Raw genomic sequence first — 27,279 nt, forward strand, 5'->3', positions numbered from 1 at the left:
CTCAGCTAGTAGGATTCCATATTCTGCATGTGTCTCAAATGGCAAACTATTCACTGTATAGTGCAGTACTTTTGATCAGAACCTTATGGGTCCTTGTAAAAAGTAGTACATTACATAGGGGATAGGGTACCATTTGGGACGCATTCTCATTTCTTTACTCTAGTATTTGCATGGTGTTCTCCTGCCGCGTGTGTCCGTACCTAGAGATATTCCACGGTGGTATACCAGGGGAACTTATTCATCTTTGGGGACCGACCAGTGTTTTTCCTAGTTAAGCAAATATACATTAGCCACACAGTGTGAGATACAGACTCCCTCCCAGCACCTTGAGAACAAGCTGTTATTTCTCTCTGTGCCCTCTCTCTCTTTCTCTCGCTCTCTGTGCTTTCTCTCTGCTTTTGCTCCCTCCCCCCTCTCTCTTTCCCCCTCTATTTATCTGACTCTCTCTCCTCCCTCTCTCATCCCTCTCTCTCTAACATGACGCCTGAGGCCAGATCCCGCTCTCTCACTCTCTCTCCCATCCTCCCTCTCATCCCTCTCTCCCCCTCCTTTTTCTCTCTCATCTCTCTCTTGCTCTCTCTCTAACATGACGCCTGGGGCCAGTTCTCTCCCTGTCTCATCTGCTGCTTAATTTCACTGGCGCGGCCCTCGTAATGAAGCGCCTTGATGTACATTTGCCAATTTCTGCCTGTGCCACTGCAGTATAATTGGGATGTGACTGAGCATGAATACCCGGCACAGGGTTGGTTGACCTCCACACGACCCTACAGATAATTCTTTGGTCATAATAGAAGTATTATCTCCCCTAATCTGGGAATGGAGAGGGGTTGTCTGCAGGGTTCCAGGGATGGAGATTGAGCCTGTGTCCCAAATGGCAGCCTATTGCCTATATAGTACATTGGCTCTGGTCAAAAGTAGGGAACTATTTATGGAATAGAGTGCCATTACAGACACAGTTTAGAAGATTAATGGGTCGAACTCCCTACAGTACTCCTAGGCAGGGCTAAAATAATATAGCATTTTTTCCCCCACATGCTTGTACTGTCAACGATATATACATATTTATTAGGGATGGGCACCGTTATCCAGATATCCGAACGGACGTTAGTATTCAATTACTTGAGTGAATGTTAATTTCTAGAGATATATTTTTGGGGGGCTTATTTTGAAAAAGCATTGTTATATACATAAGCAATAAGGTCCGAGGGGTTGTGGTATATGGCCAATATAGAACGACGCTAAGTGGAGTGCCTGGATACAGCCTTTAGCCGTGGTATTTTGGCCATATATATCACAAATCCCCGAGGTGCCTTATTGCTATTATAAACTGGTTACCAACATAATTAGAGAAGTAAAATTAAATGTTTTGTCATACCTGTGGTATACGGTCTGATTTATACCACAGCTGTCAGCCAATCAGCATTCAGGGCAGAACCACCCTGTTTAGAAATGTTATTAGATTATCTTTGTGACATCACACATATGGATATGCCATGACATTTGAAATACTTAATGTAATAAAACAACAATCTTTTGAAAATGTGTTTTATAATGTGTGTTAAGCTCCTGCTGCGCATTTAGTCTTCCAGTACAGTCTGCCCTGACATCGGTATGCTATTTTCCCCACTTCAAACGGCAATTACAGGAACGCACTTATAACAGAGTTTCCACCAGATTCGACACAGATAAATTCAAAACACTCACCAGAAAACTTATTTTGTAACAGAATCAACCCTTTTCACCCGCCTCCTCCACCCACCCCACCCCCTGTTAACTTTGCCACCGCTGCTGAAAATAATCCTAGGGGAAACACTGTTCATCATGCATCCTCAGAGGGGCGTTAGGGGCCCCTGAATGGCCCTTCTCTATTCCCACCTGAGGCCTGCAAATGAAGGGGCCTCCTGTGCTCCACACGCACAGCTCTGCTCGCTGTAATAACTGTGTCCCAAATGGCACCATATTCCCTATATAGTCCATTACTTTTGGTCGGAGCCCTATAGGTTTAAAGTAGTGCACTAAATATGCAAATAGGGTGCCATTTGTGACTGTGACATTGTTTACAGCCTGCAGCACCTGACTGGCTGGCTGACCTTGGTTTGGGAGCTCATCACTGCAACATTGGGAAAATCAGATTGGACTTGACGTGTACCCCAGCCATTGACCTTGATAAGTGTGTGCGGTGCCTGCAGCAGGAGGTCTTGGGCGAATAAGTGTGTGTTTGTGGTTCTTTTTGTCTATCTGCCTGTCTCAATGTGTGTGTTGCTGTGTGCGTGTGCATATGTTTGCGTGTATATGCGTGCTTACGCCTGCGTGGGTTTGTCTTCATGAGTAAGTAAGCTGAGGGGAATGAAGCATGAGTCAAGCCAACACATGGCAGGAACATGGCTCGACACATGGCAGGGACATGGCTTGACACATGGCAGGGACATGGCTCGACACATGGCAGGGACATGGCTCGACACATGGCAGGGACATGGCTCGACACATGGCAGGAACATGGCTCGACACATGGCAGGGACATGGCTCGACACATGGCTCGACACATGGCAGGGACATGGCTCGACACATGGCAGGGACATGGCTCGACACATGGCTCGACACATGGCAGGGACATGGCTCGACACATGGCAGAACCGTCATCTCTCTAATTACTGTTAATTTTGCGTCTCCCAAATAGAATCTATTAAACCCCAAACATACCGAAGCCACTTGGTCTAAAAGCACACCTGAACTGTGCTTCCATGATATTTTCTCCACACTGTTTATATCTGGTTTCTTACCAGAGAGAGAAGGATAATGGAGAGAGTGAAATGGCAGGAATTCAAGGGAGAGGAAAAGAGCGAGAGGGAGGGAGAGGAGAGAAAAGAAAAGTAGCGAGAGTGATCGAAAGAGGTAGAGAGATTGAGCATGAGAGGGAGAAGAATCGCAGGACGGAGAGAGACGGAAAGGAAGAGTATCTGAGGATGAAAATGCATTTTTCTTTCTTTCCCACTGAGATGCTATTTGGTTGTGGGAAATGATTAATTTCACACGTATACAGGTCATCCCTGGAAACAGCAACATCTCATTCACTAGGGGCCCCAGTCAGCAACAAAACAGAACACGAGCCGTCTAGATGGAAATTGAGCAAACATCGCACACACTCACAGTATACACACACAGGCGGTGCACACACAAATGAGAGACACACACACACCAGTACATCAATAAATCTTTGGAGGTTAAACCTGAGAGTAGGAGAATGTGAGCAGCTCCTCTCATCACCAAGGTAAAAGTCACCCAGTACATTAGGTCTGTCAGTACCAGGAGGTAACAGCGGAGCTCCTAACCAATCAGGTGTCCCTGTTAGACAGGTGCTCTCTCTTTCACACAGACTACCTATGTTTGCAGCAGTAGGATGGCGATGGAACATTGAAATATGGGGTTTGTGTAAATAAGGATGTGGGACTGTTTTTAGCTCAGTGTGTGTGTGTGAGTGTGGAGGAGAGCCTGGGACAGAATAGAGTCTCTGTGTAGAGTGGGACAGTTATTGGTTTGTGTTTCCATGAAGCTATGTATGCCATCAAGAAACTCATTGTACTCAGACACTTCCTTCTCAATTTTTTTAACTCTAACATTTCTCCCTGTCTTTACATATTTGATGATATTAAACACCTGTAATATTATATACTATACAAGAGAGAAGACAATGAGGCATATGCTAATGCATATGATGCACGGTGAGGAAGGTGCCCCTGATAATGATGATAATAATAAATACCATTCATCTAAGCCGGGGGGGTTCTACTACGCTACAGTGCATTCAGAAAGTATTCACACCCGTTTTTCCACATTTTATTAGTTTTTTTCCCCCTCATCAATCGACACACAATACCCCATAATGACAAACCAAAAACATGTTTTATTTTTTGCAAATAAATAAAAACTTCAATCACATTTACATAAGTATTCAGCCCCTTTACTCAGTACTGTTGAAGCACCTTTGGGAGCTATTACAGCCTTGAGTCTTCTTGGGTATGACGCTACAAGCTTGGCACACCTGTATTTGGGGAGTTTCTCCCATTCGTCTCTGCAGATCCTCTCTAGTTCCTCTCAGGTTGGATGAGGAGCGTCGCTGCACAGCTATTTTCAGGTCTCTCCAGACATGTTTAGTCGGCTTCAAGTCTGGGCTCTGGCTGGGCCACTCAATTTCAGTGAGACTTGTCCTGAAGCCACTCCTACATTGTCTTGGCTGTGTGCTTAGGGTCGCTGTTCTGTTGGAAGATGAACCTTCACCCCAGTCTGAGGTCCTGAGCGCTCTGGAGCAGGTTTTCATCAAAGATCTCTCTCTACTTTGCTCCCTTCATCTTTCCCTCGATCCTGACTAGTCTCCTAGTCTCTGCCAATGAAAAGCATCCCCACAGCATGATGCTGCCACCACCATGCTTCACCGTAGGGATGGTTTTGGCCAAATGATGAGCAGTGCCTGGTTTCCTCCAGATGTAACGCTTGTGACTCAGGCCAAAGAGTTTAAACTTAATTTTCATCAGACCAGAGAATCTTGTTTCTCTCAGAGTCCTTTAGGTGCCTTTTCATGTTCATTTTCCTGAGGAGTGGCTTTAATCTGGCCTGATTAGTGGAGTGCTGCAGAGATGCTTGTCCTTCTGGAAGGTTCTCCTATCTCCACAGAGGAACTCTGGCGCTCTGTCAGAGTGACCATCGGGTTCTTGGTCACCTCCCTAATCAAGGCCCTTCTCCCCAGATTGCTCAGTTTGGCCGGGTGGCCAGCTCTTGGTTTTTCCAAACTTCTTCCATTTAAGAATGATGGAGGCCACTGTGTCCTTGGGGACCTTCAATGCTGCAGTAATGTTTCGGTACCCTTCCCCAGATCTACAGTATGCCTCGATACAATCCTGTCTCGGAGCTACACGGACAATTCCTTCGACCTCGTGACTTTGTTTTTGCTCTGATATGCACTGTCAACTGCGGGACCTTTTTAGACAGGTGTGTGCCTTTACAAATCATGTCCATTCATTTGAATTTACCACAGGTGGACTCCAATGAAGTTGTAGAAACATTAAGGATAATCATTGTAAACAGGATGCACCTGAGCTCAATTTCCAGTCTCAGAGGCTCAGTTATTTCAGTTTTTTATTTTCTAATACATTTTCAAAAAATTCAAAAAAACAGTTTTCGCTTTGTCATTATGGGCTATTGTGTGTAGATTGATGTGAAAAAAAACATTGAATGCATTTTAGAACAAGGCTGTAACTAACAAAATGTGGAAAAAGTGAAGGGGTCTGAATACTTTCTGAATGCACTATATGGAAATGTTTTAAGCAGGTCATACCAAGGATCTTTTTTTCTATATAATTTAGAATTCTATGACCCCTTGATTTTTATTTTATTTCACCTTTATTTAACCAGGTAGGCTAGTTGAGAACAAGTTCTCATTTACAACTGCGACCTGGCCAAGATAAAGCATAGCAGTGTGAACAGACAACAACACAGAGTTACACATGAAGTAAACAATAAACAAGTCAATAACACAGTAGAAAAAGTCTATATACATTGTGTGCAAAAGGCATGAGGAGGTAGGCGAATAATTACAATTTATCAGATTAACACTGGAGTGATAATTTATCAGATGATCATGTGCAAGTAGAGATACTGGTCTGCAAAAGAGCAGAAAAGTAAATAAATAAAAACAGTATGGGGATGAGGTAGGTAAATTGGGTGGGCTATTTACAGATGGACAATGTACAGCTGCAGCGATCGGTTAGCTGCTCAGATAGCAGATGTTTGAAGTTGCTGAGGGAAATAAAAGTCTCAAACTTCAGCAATTTTTGCAATTCTTTCCAGTCACAGCTAGCAGAGAACTGGAAGGAAAGACGGCCAAATGAGGTGTTGGCTTTAGGGATGATCAGTGAGATACATCTGTTGGAGCGCGTGCTACGGGTGGGTGTTGCCATCGTGACCAGTGAACTGAGATAAGGCGGAGCTTTACCTAGCATGGACTTGTAGATGACCTGGAGCCAGTGGGTCTGGCGACGAATATGTTGCGAGGGCCAGCCGACTAGAGCATACAGGTCGCAGTGGTGGGTGGTAACAAAATGGATGGCACTGTGATAAACGGCATCTAGTTTGCTGACTAGAGTATTGGAAGCTATTTTGTACATGACATCGCCGAAGTCGAGGATCGGTAGGATAGTCAGTTTTACTAGGGTACGTTTGGCGGCGTGAGTGAAGGAGGCTTTGTTGCAAAATAGAATGCCGACTCTAGATTTGATTTTGGATTGGAGATGTTTGATATGAGTCTGGAAGGAGAGTTTACAGTCTAGCCAGACACCTAGGTACTTATAGATGTCCACATATTCTAGGTCGGAACCATCCAGGGTGGTGATGCAAGTCGGGTGTGCGGTTGCAGGCAGCGAACGGTTGAAAAGCATGCATTTGGTTTTACTAGCGTTTAAGAGCAGTTGGAGGCCACGGAAGGAGTGTTGTATGGCATTGAAGCTCGTTTGGAGGTTAGATAGCACAGTGTCCAAGGAAGGGACAGAAGTATACAGAATGGTGTCGTCTGCGTAGAGGTGGATCAGGGAATCGCGCACAGCAAGAGCAACATCATTCATATATACAGAGAAAAGAGTCGGCCCGAGAATTTAACCCTGTGGTACCCCCATAGAGACTGCCAGAGGACCGGACAACATGCCCTCCGATTTGACACACTGAACTCTGTCTGCAAAGTAGTTGGTGAAGCAGGCAAGGCAGTCATTAGAAAAACTGAGGCTACGGAATCTGCCGATAAGAATATGGTGGTTGACAGAGTCGAAAGCCTTGGCCAGGTCGATGAAGACGGCTGCACAGTACTGTCTTTTATCCATGGCGGTTATGATATCATTTAGTACCTTGAGCGTGGTTGAGGTGCACCCGTGACCGGGTCGAAGACCTTAGATAGGCAGGGCAGGATGGATATAGGTCTGAAACAGTTTGGGTCCAGGGTGTCTCCGACTTTTGAAGAGGGGGATGACCGTGGCAGCTTTCCAATCCTTGGAGATCTCAGACGATACGAAACAGAGATTGAACAGGCTGGTAATAGGGGTTGCGACAATGGCGGCGGATAGTTTCAGAAATAGAGGATCCAGATTGTCAAGCCCAGCTGATTTGTATGGGTCCAAGTTTTGCACCTCTTTCAGAATATCTGCTATCTGGATTTAGGTAAAGGAGAAGCTGGGGAGGCTTGGGCGAGTAGCTGCGAGGGGGAGCTGTTGGCCGGGGTTGGAGTAGCCAGGAGGAAGGCATGGCCAGCCGTTGAGAAATGCTTTTTGAAGTTTTTGATTATCATGGATTTATCGGTGGTGACCGTGTTACCTAGCCTCAGTGCAGTGTGCAGGTGGGAGGAGGTGCTCTTGTTCTCCATGGACTTTACAGTGTCCCAGAACTTTCTGGAGTTAGAGCTACAGAATGCAAATTTGCTTGAAAAAGCTGGCCTTTGCTTCCCTGACTGACTGTGTGTATTAGTTCCTGACTTCCCTGACTGACTGTGTGTATTGGTTCCTGACTTCCCTGACTGACTGTGTGTATTGGTTCCTGACTTCCCTGACTGACTGTGTGTATTAGTTCCTGACTTCCCTGACTGACTGTGTGTATTAGTTCCTGACTTCCCTGACTGACTGTGTGTATTGGTTCCTGACTTCCCTGACTGACTGTGTGTATTGGTTCCTGACTTCCCTGACTGACTGTGTGTATTAGTTTCTGACTTCCCTGACTGACTGTGTGTATTGGTTCCTGACTTCACTGACTGACTCTGTGTATTGGTTCCTGACTTCCCTGACTGACTGTGTGTATTGGTTCCTGACTTCCCTGACTGACTGTGTGTATTGGTTCCTGACTTCCCTGACTGACTGTGTGTATTGGTTCCTGACTTCCCTGACTGACTGTGTGTATTGGTTCCTGACTTCCCTGACTGACTGTATGTATTGGTTCCTGACTTCCCTGACTTGATGTATCCCTAAAGAAATGTGGGTCCTACTGGGTCCTATTAGCCCATAAAACGCATTGAATAACAGATTCACTACATGGAACAACAGATCGTCCTCCCAAAAAATCGAAAGGAAGTTTGTTCTGATGTGTCTGTTCTTTATCTGAGAGATACAGTATAAGAAAGATCAGGATTATATATATATATTTTACCTTTTATTTTTGGCACTAACAAAGTCTCCATATATTAGTTCCATTAATTTTCTCAACTGGTACCTGGGGACCTTCAGGATGAGTCTAGAGCAAAACAACCGACATATACATGTTCGTGAGAGTCTCACCTTTCCACAGTGTGTAACCCAAACTGTTCGGATGCTACAGCCGATTTTGTGAGAAGAACGATTTTCGGGAAGTCTCATGGTCTGACAAAGACCGCTCTAACTCTGTCACCATTCACCGCAGATGCTGAAGTAGGCGAATGCAATGGATTGAGACGCATCCAAAAAACAGATCTCGAGCTTAAACTGACAGATTTTTATAAAGATATTTGTATTATGCTGATTAGATTTTCACGGTGTCACAGACATCAACCTTAGGGGGTTAAGCAGATGCTTTTATTCAACGCGACTTAGTCATGCGTGCATACATTTGTTGTATGGGTGGCCCCACCGGGAATTGAACCCACAACCCTTGGGGTTTTAAGTGCTATGTTCTACCACTGAGCAACACAGGTCAGTATACCTAATCTACTAATGTGTTCTCTCCTGTCTCCTCTGTAGTGGATAATGTACTGACAGTCTCTATCCTGTCTCCTCTGTAGTGGATAATGTACTGACAGTCTCTATCCTGTCTCCTCTGTAGTGGATAATGTACTGACAGTCTCTCTCCTGTCTCCTCTGTAGTGGATAATGTACTGACAGTTTCTCTCCTGTCTCCTCTGTAGTGGATAATGTACTGACAGTTTCTATCCTGTCTCCTCTGTAGTGGATAATGTACTGACAGTTTCTCGACTGTCTCCTCTGTAGTGGATAATGTACTGAAAGTTTCTCTCCTGTCTCCTCTGTAGTGGATAATGTACTGACAGTTTCTCTCCTGTCTCCTCTGTAGTGGATAATGCACTGACAGTTTCTATCCTGTCTCCTCTGTAGTGGATAATGTACTGACTGTTTCTATCCTGTCTCCTCTGTAGTGGATAATGTACTGACAGTTTCTCCCCTGTCTCCTCTGTAGTGGATAATGTACTGACAGTTTCTCTCCTGTCTCCTCTGTAGTGGATAATGTACTGACAGTTTCTCTCCTGTCTCCTCTGTAGTGGATAATGTACTGACAGTTTCTCTCCTGTCTCCTCTGTAGTGGATAATGTACTGACAGTTTCTCTCCTGTCTCCTCTGTAGTGGATAATGTACTGACAGTTTCTCTCCTGTCTCCTCTGTAGTGGATAATGTACTGACAGTTTCTCTCCTGTCTCCTCTGTAGTGGATAATGTACTGACAGTTTCTCTCCTGTCTCCTCTGTAGTGGATAATGTACTGACAGTTTCTCTCCTGTCTCCTCTGTAGTGGATAATGTACTGACAGTTTCTCTCCTGTCTCCTCTGTAGTGGATAATGTACTGAAAGTTTCTCTCCTGTCTCCTCTGTAGTGGATAATGCACTGACTGTTTCTATCCTGTCTCCTCTGTAGTGGATAATGTACTGACAGTTTCTCCCCTGTCTCCTCTGTAGTGGATAATGTACTGACAGTTTCTCTCCTGTCTCCTCTGTAGTGGATAATGTACTGACAGTTTCTCTCCTGTCTCCTCTGTAGTGGATAATGTACTGACAGTTTCTCTCCTGTCTCCTCTGTAGTGGATAATGTACTGACCGATTCTCTTCCGTCTCCTCTGTTGTCGATAATGTACTGACAGTTTCTCTCCTGTCTCGCCTGTAGTGGATAACGTGCTGACAGTTCCTTTCCTTTCTCCTCTAGTGGATGATCCAGACGCCTCACAAGGTGGCCACGTTCTTTGGCTGCATCGGGACGGACCACTTTGGAGAGATCCTGAAACAGAAGGCTGAGGAAGCCCATGTAGACGCTCGCTATTACCAACAGACCCAGGAGCCAACCGGAACCTGCGCTGCCTGCATCACTGGGGACAACAGGTCAGGCCTCGTCCAATCAGCTCTAAGCTAAGCAACACCGGTTGCGTCCCAATAATCTCCTTCTCCCGAAGTGTGCCCGTTTTCACTTCCCGTCATGGATTTGACTGGTATGGAAACTCCCTCCCTCTAGCTCATGCCTACACCAATCCAATCCAATGAGAAGTTAACTAGTGCACACTTCAGGAGGAAGGAGCGAGAACCTGGTGTAAGTCCCAATTATCTGTCCCCCAAGAGTAATTTTGGTTCATTTCAAGTTCATAGAGTCGTTAAATGGTGACGGCTCATCATACGTAAATGCTAGTTGGTCGTCTTTCATCAAAGGAAAGCACTTACTGTACATTCCTTCCACTTTAGTAGAACCTTGCAGCCTCAGTGACTCGTCTTGTCACCCATCTACAGTACAGGCTCAGGCTGACACAGAGGATGCAGCCCAAATGGCACCCTATTCCTTACATAGTGCACTACTTTTGATCACAACCTCTCCTGGCCCTGTTCAAAAGTGCTGCACTATATAGCGAGTAGGGTGCCATTTCAGACGCAACACAGGAGGGTAGATGCAACACTAAGGCGGCAGGTAGACTAGCGCTTAGACCGTTGGGCCAGTAACCGAAAGGTTGCTAGTTTGAATCCACGAGCCGATTGCTCCAGGGTCGCCTTTGATAATGGCTGACCATGGAAAAACATTTTTACACTTGCATATAATACGCACTTGTACATGTGTGAAACAGGACAAATATAAGCAAATTCTATAATTATTATTAGATGTATTTGGATCTCTCTCCTCACCTGTCAGACCTCTTGTGTGTGTGTGTGTGTGTGTGTGTGTCAGTCAGACCCCTCCTGTCTGCCAGTAGTATTGATCCTCAGACTGTCAACCGCTTCTCACGCTGCTGTCATCATCAACACGTCTCACACACACACAGGGCCAGGTGTGGATCAATAAGTCCTCAGTAAAGACTCAGTCTGTCTGGCCTTTCATCTCCCGCTACTGGAGGTGTCACTCACCGTGTGTGTGTGTGTGTGTGTGTGTGTGTGTGTGTGTGTGTGTGTGTGTGTGTGTGTGTGTGTGTGTGTGTGTGTGTGTGTGTGTGTGTGTGTGTGTGTGTGTGTGTGTGTGTGTGTGTGTGTGTGTGTGTGTGTGTGTGTTTGTCTCTAGTGGCTGGCCTGCCCTGTCGGCCTGGCAGACATGCCCAGTGAACGAGCTCTTTTAGTGGGGCTTGTTTGATGTGAGCCCTGACACCTGAAAAGGTCAGTCTGTGTGCTTCAGGATAAGAGCCCTGTAATATATCTTCCAGGTGTTTAACAGACAGCTCAGGAGGCCAGGTTAAAGGTCACGGCAGGGCTGGGTGATGAGGGAGATTCCAGCCAGTCAGTGTGTAATAACCTCTGCTTTGATTAGGCTTGCCAATCTTGCTCTTCAGAAATGGCATCATATGGTATTTTCCTCTAACACACCCCCCTGTAGCTCCCTTGTTCTCCACAGCTCAATGCAATGCCAGGATAGTGAGTATGATTCCCAGGACAACCCCTACATAAAAATGCCTCTGTCTCAGTATCACCTCCAGTATCTCACAACAGATGAGGTGAAGACTGTGGTTGCATCTGAAATGGCAACCGATTTCCCTACATAGTGTACTACTTTTGACCTTATGGGCCCTTGTTCAAAAATAGTGCACTACATAGGCCGGGGATAGGGCATCATTTCAGATTGACTGGGGCCTGATTATTAGTAAAAAACATTTGAGGTAACATGATAATGTTACATTATTTCAGGCAGAACCTTTGTTCACTGTTAGCCTTGAATGTGTTTAATCCCATTCTCTGTTGGAGACCAGTGTCTCTGTTTGCTTCCCAAATGGCACCCTATTCCCTATAGAGTGCACTACTTTTATCCAGAGCCCTATGGCCAGGTCAGACTCTCTGTGATAAACAATTTAAGTTTTTGATAACAGAAACTGAATTTATTTCACCTTGCACCTAACGTTCTACGCATTATCATCCTTTTACATCATGGGAGGAAAGTGTCTGTGCTACGTTCCAAATGGCACCCTATTCCCTATATAGTGCATAACTTTTGACCAGCTTTGGTCAAACAGTGCACTATATAGGGAGAATTTAGGTCGCAGCCTGGGTCTGATGCTGGTGTTTTGGGGATATTTTTGGAGTTGGGAATGAAGATGGATGATTGGCGAGTGGGCCGTGTGATTTATGGGCTGTGTCTGTGCAGGTCCCTTTTGTGATTTATGGGCTGTGTCTGTGCAGGTCCTTGGTTGCTAACCTGGCAGCAGCAAACTGCTACAACAAGGAGAAACACCTGGATCTGGATGGCAACTGGGAGCTGGTTGAGAAAGCCAAGGTCTATTATATAGCGGTAAGTGACAAAAAAAGTGATTAAAACCTCTACATTCAAATGACTCTAGTCTCCACATTCAACACGCACGCATGAGCGCACACATCACATTTGAGTCATTTAGCAGACGCTCTTATCCAGAGCGACTTACAGTTACGCTCTTAAGATAGCTAGCTGGGACAACCCCATATGTCATAGTAAATACTTTTTTCCTCAAAGCTATCAGCAAAGTCAGTGCTACTAAGGGGGCAAAAATAATAATTTAAGATATTCTTTGAAGAGGTAGGGTAGGTTCGTTTGACCTAGCTTCAGGGGGAAGCTGGTTCCACCACTTGGGTGCCAGGACAGAGAAGAGCTTGGACTGGGCTGAGAGGGAGCTGCCCTCCCGTAGGGCCAAGAGACCAGAGGTGGCAGAATGGAGTACTCAGGTTGGGGTTTGAACTTAGCCTGAAAGTAGGAAGGGCAGTTCCTCTTGCTGCTCCGTAGGCAAATACCATGGTCTTGCAGTGGATACGAGCTTCAACTGGAAGCCAGTGGAGTGTGGGGAGGAGCGGGATGACATGGGAGAACTTGAGAAGGTAGAACCCCCATTGGCTGCAGTGTTTTGGATAAGTTGCTAGGGTTGGATGGCACAAGCTGGGTGCCCAGCCAACAGCGAGATCAAATTTCAACGTCACATGCACAAATACAGTGAAAGTCTTTTCTTGCAAGCTCTGAACCCAACAATGCAATAATCAATAACAATGTAATACTAAAAATAACAAGGTAGAACAAAAACACATGAGAAAATAAAGACCGCGAACACTAAAGTAAGTAAGCATAATATATACAGGGTCAGTTCCACTACCATATTTACAATGCAAGAGTCATTTTAAACAGAGTTGCAGTAGTCCAGACGGGCGATGACAAATGCCTGGATTAGGACCTATGTTGCGTCCTGTGTGAGGTAGTCATACTCTACGGATGTTGTATAGCATGAACCTGTAGGAGCAAGTCACTGCTTTGAAGTTTGCCAAGAACGACAGGGTTTTTGTTGTCCAGGGTCACTCCAAGGTTCTTTGCACTCTGGGAGGGGCCCACCATGGAGTTGTCAACTGAGAGGCCATCCCCGGGAGGAAGAGCAGCTCTGTCTTGTCATGGTTGAGCTTGAGGTGGTGGGCTGACATCCAAGATGAGATATCTGCCAGGCACGCAGAGATGCATGTCACCACCTGGATGTCAGAAGGGGGTAACGAGAACAGTAGTTGAGTATCATCTGCATAGCAATGATAGGAGTGACCGTGTGAGGATATGACGGAGCCGAGTGACTTGGTGCATAGAGAGAAGAGGAGAGGGCCTAGAACCGAGCCTTGGGGGACACAAGTAGTGAGAGTACGCTCAGACACAGATCCTCTCCAATTCACCTGGTAGGAGCGGCCTGCCAGGTAGGATGCAATCCAAGCATGTGCAGAGCCTGAGGTACCAGCCCTTAGCGGCTGGAGAGGAGGATCTGATTGGTTCACTGTTTTGAAGGCAATGGATATATCTAGGAGAATGAGAACAGAGGAGAGGGAGTCAGCTTTGGAAGTGTGGAGAGCCTCCATGACAGAGAAGAGCAGTCTTGGTTGAGTGACCCATCTTGAAGCCTGGTTAGTTCAAGATTGTTATGAGGAAGATGGCGAGAGAGTTGGTCACAGAATGTTTAAGTGTTTTGGTAAGAAATGAAAAATGGAATACAAATGTATAGTTTTTAATGTCTGAGGTGTCGAGTGTTGGTTTCTCAAGGAGGGAGCAACTCTGGGCATTTTGAAGTCAGAGGGGATGCTGCCAGTTGTCAGCGATGACCAGATGCTCTTGGACTATGAGCGAAAAACATAGTCAGGTAAAGAGAGAGCAGCTGGGGTAGCAGTGTTGTCTGGCGTGATACAGGTCTCTCAGGGCCAGAAAGTATAGGGACTGAAGGGCAGCATAGGTTGAGATGAACTCTGCGTTGGTGACCGCAGATCTGCAGTTCCAAACACTGCCGGAGACCAGAAATTCCATATGGGTTTTGTGCACAGGGTACACTAAATTAGAAGGGTTGCAGCTAAGGGGTGGGGAGCGAACAGGTATAGAAAACACGCACATAGTTGACAAAGCTACAAAAGAGAAAAATTTGATCTGAAAATAACTAGGTAATACTTAAGTGAGAGAGTGGTGTGGCGACTTCCTCTCATAACAGAACCTTCTTTGTTTCGGCAACACGACTGCCGCTGGGAAAACAGGGGAGACTGAAGTACTAACTCTAATTGCTGATTGCCTAGCAGAGGTGAAGAACACACCTCCCTGTACTAATTGCTGATTGCCTAGGAGATGTGAAACCACTCCCCCTTCAATACAGCCACTGATTACGAAAACAACAACAGTCCCAAATTGCCCTGCCAGTTAATCCTGGTTGAGGTGTCAACAATCATCTGCATGTTATGAGCAGTCAGCAGTTCACACACCAAGTAGGCTACTGGGAAGACAGGCAGCACTTAAAGTAGATGGCCCTAGCTAGCAAAAAAACAGTACTAGACAACAGATAAAGGTAAAAATGATACGTATCACTCCTGGAGAGATCACGAATCCTCTAGCTATAGACTGAAACACACACACACACACACACACACACACACACACACACACACACACACACACACACACACACACACACACACACACACACACACACACACACACACACACAGACACACAGACACACTCTTTCTCCCATTGCCAGAAGAGAACAAAACGTTAAGAGGGCCTTTGTAGAAAGGAAACAAACCCCTTGGCGTTCCACAGTCATTGTCAAAGTGTTCATTTGTCTTCTTTTGTTGAGGCAGATGAGTTTACAGTAGCTCACCTGTTCAAATAATACCACTCAAGGCTTCCCATTCTCCTTGTGAATCTGTGTGTGACGGTTTAAAGTCAATGTGAAGTTGTTGTGCATGTTATGTGTTCATTCCATCGATATTGTAGCCAACAGGTGCTGCAGAAGTATGACGATTGATTATCCCAGTTTATACCCCCCCACCCACACACACTAAAGTAATGTCTTGACTTACTAGAGGTAGGCGGGGTAGAATGGCCAGCGGCGCTCGTGTTTCCCTTTTTAGGATTAGATTTAATTCCAGTGGATGAACTTCCTCTCTGATCTCACATCAAGATGATAGCCCTAAAATCACCCTGCATTCCATGTCTTTAAACAGTCCATTATCTACATAAATCAACTTTATAGCCTGACCCGCACCTTCTCTTGTTTTACCGTTATTTTGTTCCAAATTCACCCCAGGCCCCAACTCCAAATTGCCATGCCACTATTAATGGTGTGATCCCGTTAACTTGAGAATATTGTGGTCGAATGAACTATACAAGTTTTTTTGTAATTACTTCACTCAGTCAAAAAACAGAAACCGAAGGAATAGTAAACTACATCACATTGTCAAAGTGTAATTTCACTCTGTCATTCAGAGATTGTGTGATGTTATTTTAGGCTCTGATTAGCATTAGCAAACACAGCACATCCTCTGCAAATTGGCACATATATATTGTTGTGCCACATCCGACAGTTCCGACAGTGTCAAGCAGGGAAACTCTTCCCTCTGCAGAATTGGAGAGAAAGAAGGTCCACCCTATGCCATTTGGGACTCCCTCAGTTGCTGCTGAGAATCTCAACACGACGGAATCGGAATACGGCATCTCGGAATCCCTCTCGGGCCTCTTTGTCAAAACATGGGATCGTTCTCTTTGTTAGAGTCCAATTGGCACTTCCAAAGGACTTATCCAGATCCACTGCCACAGCCATTGGCACTTAATGCTGTGTGTCTGTGTTCCAAATGGCACCCTGTTCCCTATATAGTGCACTCTTTTTGACCATAACCCTAACCAATGAACAGCATCAGAACACAATGCTGCCACCATGTATTAATGTGCTTTGTTGATTTCCATCAAATGACTGACTCTGTCCTGTGTTGGTATGCACAGTCTGATTACGCTCTAATCTGTCAATCAGATTACTGAGCTGTCTTTACGAATGCTTTCCTGATTGACTTCCACCCCAGTTAGGTGACGGCTCCAGCCTGGTCCTTCCTTACTTCTTGAACTGTTTGTGTGTGTGTGTGTGTGTGTGTGTGTGTGTGTGTGTGTGTGTGTGTGTGTGTGTGTGTGTGTGTGTGTGTGTGTGTGTGTGTGTGTGTGTGTGTGTGTGTGTGTGTGTGTGTGTGTGTGTGTGTGTGTGTGTGTGTGTGTGTGTGTGTGTGTGTGTGTGTGTGTGTGTGTGTGTGTGTGTGTGTGTGTGTGTGTGTGTGGACGTGTTTAACTATACTTGTGGGGACCAGATTGTTATAATTGTTTGACCAACAGAGGACATTTTGTTGGTCCCCACAAGGTCAAATGCTATTTGTAGGGGGTTTAAGGTTAAGGTTATAATTAGTGTTAGTTAGAGTTAGAGTTACAAGCTAGGGTTAGTTTTAGGGTTTGGGTTAGGAGCTTGGTTTAGGGTTAAGGTTAGGGTTAAGGAAAATAAGATTTTGAGTGGGACTGAATTGTGTGTCCTCACAAGGTTAGTCATACAAGACTGTGTGTGTGTGTGTGTGTGTGTGTGTGTGTGTGTGTGTGTGTGTGTGTGTGTGTGTGTGTGTGTGTGTGTGTGTGTGTGTGTGTGTGTGTGTGTGTGTGTGTGTGTGTGTGTGTGTGTGTGTGTGTGTGTGTGTGTGTGTGTGTGTGTGTTAAAGAGGTGATTGATGATTCTTGGCAGAGGTTCTCAAGGTGCCTGCTACTATGTGGTGTGATTGGATGAAAACATAATTATTAGAGGGCTCCTAAAGCCAATCTGGCTCCTACACCAGCCCATCCAGCAGCAGGGCCACACACACACACACACACACACAGAGAGAGAAAGAAACACATGCACACACAGTGGCAGACGCTGAGCAGGGAAGGAGGGAATGAGAGAAGGGGGGAAGGGGGTGTGTGTGGGAGTGACTGCCATTCCTCACAAAGAGAGAGCCTGTGTTGAACTCCAGCCAGATGTTTGGTGGCAGACTTTCTGTTGCTAGGAAAGCTGCGTCCTTGGGCATATCACTGCACAAAAAGCAATAACAAAAGCAGAGGGTAAGAAGAGCTGGATAAACGGATGGAAGGGAATGGATGAGAAGGGGATGGATGAGAAGGGAATGGATGAGAAGGGGATGTCTTTTTCATGTTTTTAATATCAACGGTGATGTGGCAGCAAACGGTGTTGCTTTTGACAGTTATTGTTGTTTTTACCAAAGCTAGTGTTCCAGCATCAAAAATGGAGGCATGCTGTATTGTGTGGGTGGGAAGGAGATGAAGCGCTCCTGATGATTGACTGTAATTTAAGGGGGTGGGGGGGTGTTCCTCCCCCATGCCCCGCTTCCCTTTATGGATATTATCTCTCTCTCTCTCTCTCTCTCTCTCTCTCTCTCTCTCTCTCTCTCTCTCTCTCTCTCTCTCTCTCTCTCTCTCTCTCTCTCTCTCTCTCTCTCTCTCTCTCTCTCTCTCTCTCTCTCTCTCTCTCTCTCTCTCTCTCTCTCTCTCTCTCTCTCTCTCTCTCTCTCCCACTCACTCACTCACACTATACACACACGTCTGCAGCACAGCATACCACGGTCAAGAGCCCTGGTCTAAAACCATTTACACCCAGGAAACCAACTCTATTTTCTCATTAAGCTTGATCCAAATAAAACCAGAGCATTGTAATTGCGAAATGAAAAAGAGACGTGTGTGCGAAACAACTGACTATGAAAAGGCCTGTTAATGACTTGGTGCAGATGGTCAGAAACAACCCCAGGATACAAGTAACGCTTTCACCATGCCAACCAGTCTGATCGGGAGAACTCACTGCCCAATGAGAAATTAGCTAGGTCATGCTCCCTCTCACAGACATGGGACCCTTCCATCCCAGACAGCTCCCTAACCCAGCCAACACCTTCCCCTATGGTAGCCACACCCAGGCAGACTTGGGTTCAAATAGTATGAAATCTTTCAAATATGTTTGTTTGAACCTTTCTGAAAAGCCAGTTGGATGGGGTTTACACATTTTGGACTATTCTATTGGTTTCCATTGTGCCATGTGAGTTCTAGAAGCACACCTAGAGTATTTGAAGGATTTTAAATACCATTTAAACCCATGTATGAACCCAGGCTATTGAGCCTGCTTCAGCAGCTCTGCAACCTGAAATATTGCCACACTCCGTTAACATGAGCACATTGCAGATAGATAGCAGATAGATAGCGTTCAATGGCAGCTGTGTCTCTTTGCCCTGACTGCAGAGGGGAAGCTGAGATGAGCTACAGTCACTGAAGCATCATGTCTATGCAAGCAAATAGAAAGGGACGGAAGGGAGGAGGGATGGAGAGGATGAGGGAGGGGGAGAGCAAAAAATAAAATAATGCGCAACACTAGCTGCTGGCACCACAAGCAGGCACGTCAGCCTGCTACACCCCAGAGTGGCGCATGCACACACACACTCACACGCACCTGCTCTGCCCCACCAGCCCCTGCAATTTTCTGCCAAAAAGTGAAGGGAGCGGCTCTCCACACCACTAACTGACACCTTATCAGCCAACCAACGACTTATTAGCACAGAGGTGACTGCGGCTAACGCTCCACTCTGTCCTCTGCCCTTTCCTCTCCCATCTGTCCTCTCCTTTCCTTCTCTGTCCTCTCCTTTCCTCCTCTGTCCTCTCCTTTCCTCTTCTGTCCTGTCCTCTGCTCCTCTGTCCTCTCCTCTTCTGTCCTCTCCTCATCCTCTGCTTACAGGACACGCCACACTGTCCTCACCCTGACCTTGAGCCACGGAGGGAGGAAGAGTCTCCTCCCCTTCCCCTCTCTTCCCTGCCACTGTCCTTCCCCATAGCCAGTGAGGGGTCACGAGGCTGAACGCAGGCAGGGGATGAAGGGAAAGGGGAAAAGAGGGGAAAAACTGGCAGCTTCCCCCTTTGTCTGCAGGCGATCGGTTACAGTGTTGGTTCCCAGTGAAATGTAATCTCCACTGCATTTACATGCCAAGTTTGGCTTCTGGCAAGCAATATTAAATAGATTTGTAAATGCATTTCATCTTGATTAGGATCTATCCTCGAGGGATCAAAATGTTTTTCTTGCCTGTTTTTTCTTGTCACCTGATGTTAAGCAGTGATGTGCAAATCTGCCTAGTGTTCTTTCAACAGACATTTTTAGGATATGATGGCGGTTTTAGGGGACAAAGGATGTTCCTAGCCAAGTCCTGTCTGTCCATCAACGACCGGTCAGCAGTGCTACCTACAGTATTCCGTCAGTGTCTCAGGCAAGAGAAGAGACATCATTACTCTGACACAAGACCTCTAGAGAGTGAGGCTGTGACCCAAATGGCAACCTATTCCCTATATAGTGCACGACTTTGGGCCAGGGCCCTCAGGTCAGAAGTAGTGCGTATATAGAGAATAGGGTGCAATTTGGGTCGCACACTCACTCTCTAGAGGTCTTGTGTCACAGTAATGATGTCTCTTCTCTTTATTACACAGCCATGTCTTTTGTGTGGAACAATGTAATTTCACATCTTTGTTTTGCTAATCAGATGGTATTTTATAATTGCCAACACTCATCTGATGAAAATGAATTCATAACTGTTCAATTACATCACCTTACTGGATCCTATTTATTTGTTATTGGTTTATTTATTTATTCGTTCTTGCTTCCAATTATAGAATTTCAATCAGAGTTAATCAAGTGATAAGGGGTGTCCCGTTTAGTGTCTGTAGTCTTTTATAATTGCCAACAACTATATCTAGATTATTCCCTTGTATGTTAAATTGCTGTCACTATATTATTCCCTTATATTTTAATTATAAGGCCGGGTGGGTAGCCAACTAGATGTGCACTAGCACGCACACTAGGGCAACCGTAGCTATCTGTAGAGGTGCACCTGTCTAATTGAGTGGTAATGAGCTGTCTGCAGGGCAGGCTGGTGATTGGCTGAAGAGCTGTCTAATTGAGCAGGGCAGACAGATGATTGGCTCTCGGTGGGACTGCCAAGCCTGGCCTGCTATAGTGGGAGTCCAGACAAGGGCTTATAGGCTTGAACCTGGCCTTTAGGGAAGTATCCAATTGCACTCTAGTCTAGGGCTGGGGCCGAGGGTCCGGGTATAGGGCTGGGGTTTGGGGTTTGGGCTGGGCCTGAGGCCGGGTTATAGGGCTGGGGCCAAGGGGTTTGGGCTGGGCCTGAGGCTGGGTTATAGGGCTGGGGCCGTGGGGTTTGGGCTGGACCTGAGGCTGGGTTATAGGGCTGGGGCCGTGGGGTTTGGGCTGGGCCTGAGGCCGGGTTATAGGGCTGGGGCCATGGGGTTTGGGCTGGACCTGAGGCCGGGTTATAGGGCTGGGGCCATGGGGTTTGGGCTGGGCCTGAGGCCGGGTTATAGGGCTGGGGCCGTGGGGTTTGGGCTGGGCCTGAGGCCGGGTTATAGGGCTGGGGCCATGGGGTTTGGGCTGGGCCTGAGGCCAAGTTATAGGGCTGGGACCATGGGGTTTGGGCTGGGCCTGAGGCCGGGTTATAGGGCTGGGGCCATGGGGTTTGGGCTGGGCCTGAGGCCAAGTTATAGGGCTGGGGCCATGGGGTTTGGGCTGGGCCTGAGGCAAGTTATAGGGCTGGGGCCATTTTGGACTGGGCCTGAGGGCTGGGGCCATGGGGTTTGGGCTGGGCCTGATGCCAGGTTATAGGCCTGGGGGTTTGGGCTGGGCCTGAGGCCAAGTTATAGGGCTGGGGCCATGGGGTTTGGGCTGGGCCTGAGGCCGGGTTATAGGGCTGGGGCCGTGGGGTTTGGGCTGGGCCTGAGGCCGGGTTATAGGGCTGGGGCCATGGGGTTTGGGCTGGGCCTGAGGCCAAGTTATAGGGCTGGTGCCATGGGGTTTGGGCTGGGCCTGAGGCCAGGTTATAGGGCTGGGGCCATGCGGTTTGGGCTGGGCCTGAGGTCAAGTTATAGGGCTGGGGCCATGGGGTTTGGACTGGGCCTGAGGCCAAGTTATAGGGCTGGGGCCATGGGGTTTGGGCTGGGCCTGATGCCAGGTTATAGGCCTGGGGGTTTGGGCTGGGCCTGAGGCCAAGTTATAGGGCTGGGACCATGGGGTTTGGGCTGGGCCTGAGGCCTGAGGCCAAGTTATAGGGCTGGGGCCATGGGGTTTGGGCTGGGCCTGAGGCCAAGTTATAGGGCTGGGGCCATGGGGTTTGGGCTGGGCCTGAGGCCAGGTTATAGGGCTGGGGCCAGGCGGTTTGGGCTGGGCCTGAGGTCAAGGTATAGGGCTGGGGCCATGGGGTTTGGGCTGGGCCTGAGGCCAAGTTATAGGGCTGGGGCCATGGGGTTTGGGCTGGGCCTGATGCCCGGTTATAGGCCTGGGGGTTTGGGCTGGGCCTGAGGGCAGGTTATAGGGCTGGGGCCATGGGGTTTGGGCTGGGCCTGAGGCCAAGTTATAGGGCTGGGGCCATGGGGTTTGGGCTGGGCCTGAGGCCAGGTTATAGGGCTAGGGCCATGGGGTTTGGGCTGGGCCTGAGACTCCAGGCGCTATTGTTATGGAGGAAAGGAAAACCACTACGGCATAGTTCACACTCACTGCTGCTGTTAAACCTACATATTATCCATTTTGAAATGGTTTTGCTCTGTATATTTTATAGAATATTTTTGTGTGTTAAGTAAACAGTATCTTTGAGCTAGAAGTTGGTGGTGATCTGACTCTACTGTAGTAGTAGACTTCTAATTTGAACAACATTACAACAGGACAATAATTGCTTTAATCCACTGTATCTTGAGTAATTGCCTCGGGCGCCCAGTATTTGGCTGGTTGGCAGTCTTCCAGTCTGGACTCTATATTACTCCACCAGTATGTTGTAACTTTCTCCTTTTACACCCACGTTACCTTGTAAAAACAGGTTTTATTTTTAAGCCAGGGAAAACACCAGGGCCTTTCAACCCCATAGTATTGTCGACATCTGCACAGTACTGGAAAGAGAAAAACTGTAAAAAAATATAAAAAAATAATAATAATCTGCTAGACCTGGGCTGTGTCCCAACAGGAACTCTATTCCCTATGTAGTGCACTACTTTTAACCAGGGCCCACAGGGTTTGACAGTACAAGCTTTTTTGTTTTGCCTGGCTGCCAGTTCCTGATCTTCTGACAACATAATTTGAGGAGTGTCATCTGATGAAAATGAATTCATAACTGTTCAATTACATCACCTTACTGGATCCTATTTATTAGTTATTGGTTTATTTATTTTTTCATTTTTGCTTCCAATTATAGGATTTCAATCAGAGGCAATCAAGTGATAAGGGGTGTCCCGTTTAGTGTCTGTAGTCTTTTATAATTGCCAATAACCATATCTAGATTATTCCTTGTATGTTAATTATGAGGCCGGATGGGTAGCCGACTAGATGTGCACACATACACACACATGCGCGCACACACACTGGGGCAACCGTAGCTGTCTGTGGAGCTGCACCTGTCTAATTGAGACATAATGAGCTGTCTGCAGGGCAGTCTAGTGATTGGCTGATGAGCTGTCTAATTGAACAGGGCAGACAGGTGATTGGCGCTCAGTGGGACTGCCATGCCTGGCCTGCAGTAGTGGGACTCTAGAGTCTAGACAAGGGTTTATAGGCTGGAACCTGGCCTTTAGGGAGATTATCCAATTCCACTCTAGTCTAAGGCTGGGCCGTGGGGTTTGGGCTGGTTCGTGGGGCTGACCCTGGGGCCATGGGATTTGGGCTAGGGTCGTGGGGTTTGGGCTGGGTCGTGGGGTTTTGGCTGGGGCTGGGGCCGGGTTATAGTTATGGTTACTATAACACAGCCCAAACCCCACGACCCAAGGCCTGAAGTGTGAGAGGAATGGGAGATGGAAGAATCCAGCAGTGCTGAGGCAGAGGGCTCATAGTGAGGACGTCTGGCTACTATTCTGAACTTTGTGTGGTGAGCTTTCTGGCACCCAGAGCTGCTGAGGCATCACCCAAGTGGTGATACACAGGTGGAGGAGAAGGCGGAGAAGTCCAGGCGCTATAAGACTCCAGTGGCTATAAGACTCCAGTGGCTATAAGACTCCAGTGGCTATAAGACTCCAGTGGCTATAAGACTCCAGTGGCTATAAGACTCCAGTGGCTATAAGACTCCAGTGGCTATAAGACTCTAGTGGCTATAAGACTCTAGTGGCTATAAGACTCCAGTGGCTATAAGACTCCAGTGGCTATAAGACTCCAGTGGCTATAAGACTCCAGTGGCTATAAGACTCCAGTGGCTATAAGACTCTAGTGGCTATAAGACTCTAGTGGCTATAAGACTCCAGTGGCTATAAGACTCCAGTGGCTATAAGACTCCAGTGGCTATAAGACTCCAGTGGCTATAAGAGACTCCAGTGGCTATAAGACTCCAGTGGCTATAAGAGACTCCAGTGGCTATAAGACTCCAGTGGATATAAAACTCCAGTGGCTATAAGACTCCAGTGGCTATAAGACTCCAGTGGCTATAAGACTCTAGTGGCTATAAGATTCCAGTGGCTATAAGACTCTAGTGGCTATAAGACTCCAGTGGCTATAAGACTCTAGTGGCTATAAGAGACTCCAGTGGCTATAAGACTCCAGTGGCTATAAGACTCCAGTGGCTATAAGACTCCAGTGGCTATAAGACTCCAGTGGCTATAAGACTCTAGTGGCTATAAGACTCTAGTGGCTATAAGACTCCAGTGGCTATACGACTCCAGTGGCTATACGACTCCAGTGGCTATACGACTCCAGTGGCTATACGACTCTAGTGGCTATAAGACTCCAGTGGCTATAAGACTGCAGTGGCTATAAGACTCCAGTGGCTATAAGACTCCAGTGGCTATAAGACTCCAGTGGCTATAAGACTCCAGTGGCTATAAGACTCCAGTGGCTATAAGACTCCAGTGGCTATAAGACTCCAGTGGCTATAAGACTCCAGTGGCTATAAGACTCCAGTGGCTATAAGAGACTCCAGTGGCTATAAGACTCCAGTGGCTATAAGACTCCAGTGGCTATACGACTCCAGTGGCTATAAGAGACTCCAGTGGCTATAAGACTCCAGTGGCTATAAAACTCCAGTGGCTATAAGACTCCAGTGGCTATAAGACTCTAGTGGCTATAAGACTCCAGTGGCTATAAGACTCCAGTGGCTATAAGACTCCAGTGGCTATAAGACTCTAGTGGCTATAAGACTCTAGTGGCTATAAGACTCCAGTGGCTATACGACTCCAGTGGCTATACGACTCTAGTGGCTATAAGACTCCAGTGGCTATAAGACTCCAGTGGCTATAAGACTCCAGTGGCTATAAGACTCCAGTGGCTATAAGACTCCAGTGGCTATAAGACTCCATCAGCAGACTCCATCAATGTCATCTACCATCCTCTGTCAATCTCCGTCCACTCAAGCATCAACTGACCCTCTCCATCTTTGGAGGATGCAGCTTTCAAAGACTTGGCCTCTATTGGTTGACCTGTCATGATATATTGCTTGTTTGTTTTTTGCTCTGGAAGTGCTTTCAGATTCTATGAAAGCGCTTTAGAAGTTGAATGAATTATTATTATTTGGGATGCATCTTTTTCTATGTGTGAAGTGCACTGGACAATACCAAGGAATAGGGTTCTTTTCTCTGGACGTAGCCCTTGTTTAATTATATTCTAACTGGTGTACTTTGTTCCGATGTATGTTTATCAAAGCAGGAGGAAAATAATTACTACTGTAGAACTGGCATTCCTATTCAAATCAATGAGTGGTAATTATATTTATATGGAGAAAGCTCTACATGTTGAATTAAAGATATAATTCTTAGTTGCTACATACATTTTTTGACTTATAAATTAATTATATATATCCATTGATTTTTGAAGAATATAACTTATAAATGTCTCATGAGCTTAGTTCAACTGTCAGACTCCATGAGAACCCAAAATATACGTTTGTTTTACTCTGTTTTTAAACAAAGTAATTGTAAACAAACACTGTATAGCCTCAAAACATGGTTCAAACTATCATGTTGATGTCATGGATGGTCAGTCCTTGCATCCATAGCTCTATGATTTTGAAAGAAGTTACATTTCTTTTTACCAAAAACAAGGCGGTTTGACTGATTTGTTATTGTTGAAATTTACATTACATTACATTTACATTTAAGTCATTTAGCAGACGCTCTTATCCAGAGCGACTTACAAATGAAGGATTCTAGCTTTAAAGTACTCCTCATTAAAGTATTCTCTCTCCTACTGTATGTTCCTCGTATCAATAACAGTAATTATTTGTTGAGTAATATTCAATGTTTTTGTGACAGAATAGAAAATGAGTAGGCCTAGACCGAGTGAAGCCATGAAATCTGTCTGATGGCCGTGTGTTGATCTGATCACAAGGGAGGCAGAGGTCCTGTTTTACTGGCTAAATAACTTGGATTCAAATTGATTTAAAATATATATTTATTTACCCTTTATTTAACGAGGCAAGTCAGTCAAGAACAAATTCTTATTTACAATGACGGCCTACCCCGGCCAAACCCGGACGATGCTGGGCCAATTGTGCACCACCCTATAGGACTCCCAATCACGGTCGGTTGTGATACAGCCTTGATTCGAACCAGGGACTGTAGTGACGCCTCTAGCACTGAGATGCAGTGCCTTAGACCGCTGCGCCACTCGGGAGCCCAAGGCACTGTGTGTGTGCGCCTCCCAGGCTTACATATCGACTACAGCTAAGTGCCACTTTTTAATATATCATCATGAGCATAAAACATGATGTTAAAAAATATCTCCCCAAATATATCCTGTTCTTTCCACCACAAACCCATCCTAACTTCTGGGGTCAGTCCGACATTTTCTAACCATTTGATGATGGCTGTTGTGTTTCTGCTCTGCAGATGCTGGACATAGTTCAGTGGAGAAGTGTTTCCTTCTGCAGCCTTTCATTCATTTGGCCTTTTATGTCTCTGTAATTTGTTTATTGCATTTCAAAACCATGCGAGTTTGGCAGTGGTCCATTCTAAACTGCCTGTTTCTCTCTCTCTCTCTCTCTGTCTCTCTCTCTCTCTCTCTCTCTCTCTCTCTATCTCTATCTCTGTCTCTCTCTCTCTCTGTCTCTCTGTCTCTCTCTCTGTCTCTCTCTCTCTCTGTCTCTCTCTTTAGTTCTGGGTTAACCAAGATTACTCTCTTAACTCTCTCCATCTCTCTGTCCTTCTGTCTTTCTGTCCCTCTCTCCATCACTGTCTGTCTGTCTCGCTCTCTCTCTGTCTCTCTTTCTCTCTCTGTCTCGACTTCTGAAACTTCATACTGTGTAATGATTTTATAATTTCTTATAATCAAACAGCATTTTTGACAAAGGACAAACTGGGACAAACGTATCTATGGAGCGCTATTCTACCCTAGTTGTTCATAAGGAACTCAGTGTATTATTTGTACACACAGTAAGTGTGTCCTAAATGGCACCCTATTCCCTATATAATACACGGCTTTTGACCAGGGCCCATATAGTGCACTACTTTTGGTCCAACGCAGTGCACTTACGGTGTCATTTGGGATGCACAGAGTTAGGGAAGTGTTTATTTTACTCGTTCTCTCTCTCTGATGCTCATTCTCTCTCTCGCTCATTCTCTCTCTTTTCGCTCTTGTTCTCGCTCTCTTGTTCTTGTTCTCTCTCTTGTTCTCTGTTCTCTCTCTTGTTCTCTTGTTCTCTCTCTCTCTCACTCGCTCCTGTTCTCTCTCTCTCTTGTTCTCTCGTTCTCTCTCTCGCTCCTGTTCTCTCTCTCTTGTTCTCTCGTTCTCTCTCTCTCTCCTGTTCTCTCTCTCCTGT

The 27,279-nt window shown here is 46.2% G+C and overlaps 1 protein-coding gene across 3 annotated transcripts in view; it reads left to right on the forward strand.

Moving 5' to 3' along the window:
- Nucleotides 1-27,279, forward strand: part of adkb (adenosine kinase b) — a 300,684-nt gene that overhangs the window by 114,091 nt on the left and 159,314 nt on the right. For all 3 annotated transcript variants that reach the window (XM_046354435.1, XM_046354434.1, XM_046354436.1), the window contains 2 exons: nucleotides 9,926-10,098; nucleotides 12,361-12,469. In XM_046354435.1, the coding sequence (XP_046210391.1) occupies nucleotides 9,926-10,098; nucleotides 12,361-12,469 (282 nt within the window). The remainder of the gene's footprint in view (nucleotides 1-9,925; nucleotides 10,099-12,360; nucleotides 12,470-27,279) is intronic.

Source organism: Oncorhynchus gorbuscha, linkage group LG06 (assembly GCF_021184085.1).
Source record: "Oncorhynchus gorbuscha isolate QuinsamMale2020 ecotype Even-year linkage group LG06, OgorEven_v1.0, whole genome shotgun sequence".
NCBI classification, from domain to species: Eukaryota; Metazoa; Chordata; class Actinopteri; order Salmoniformes; family Salmonidae; genus Oncorhynchus; species Oncorhynchus gorbuscha.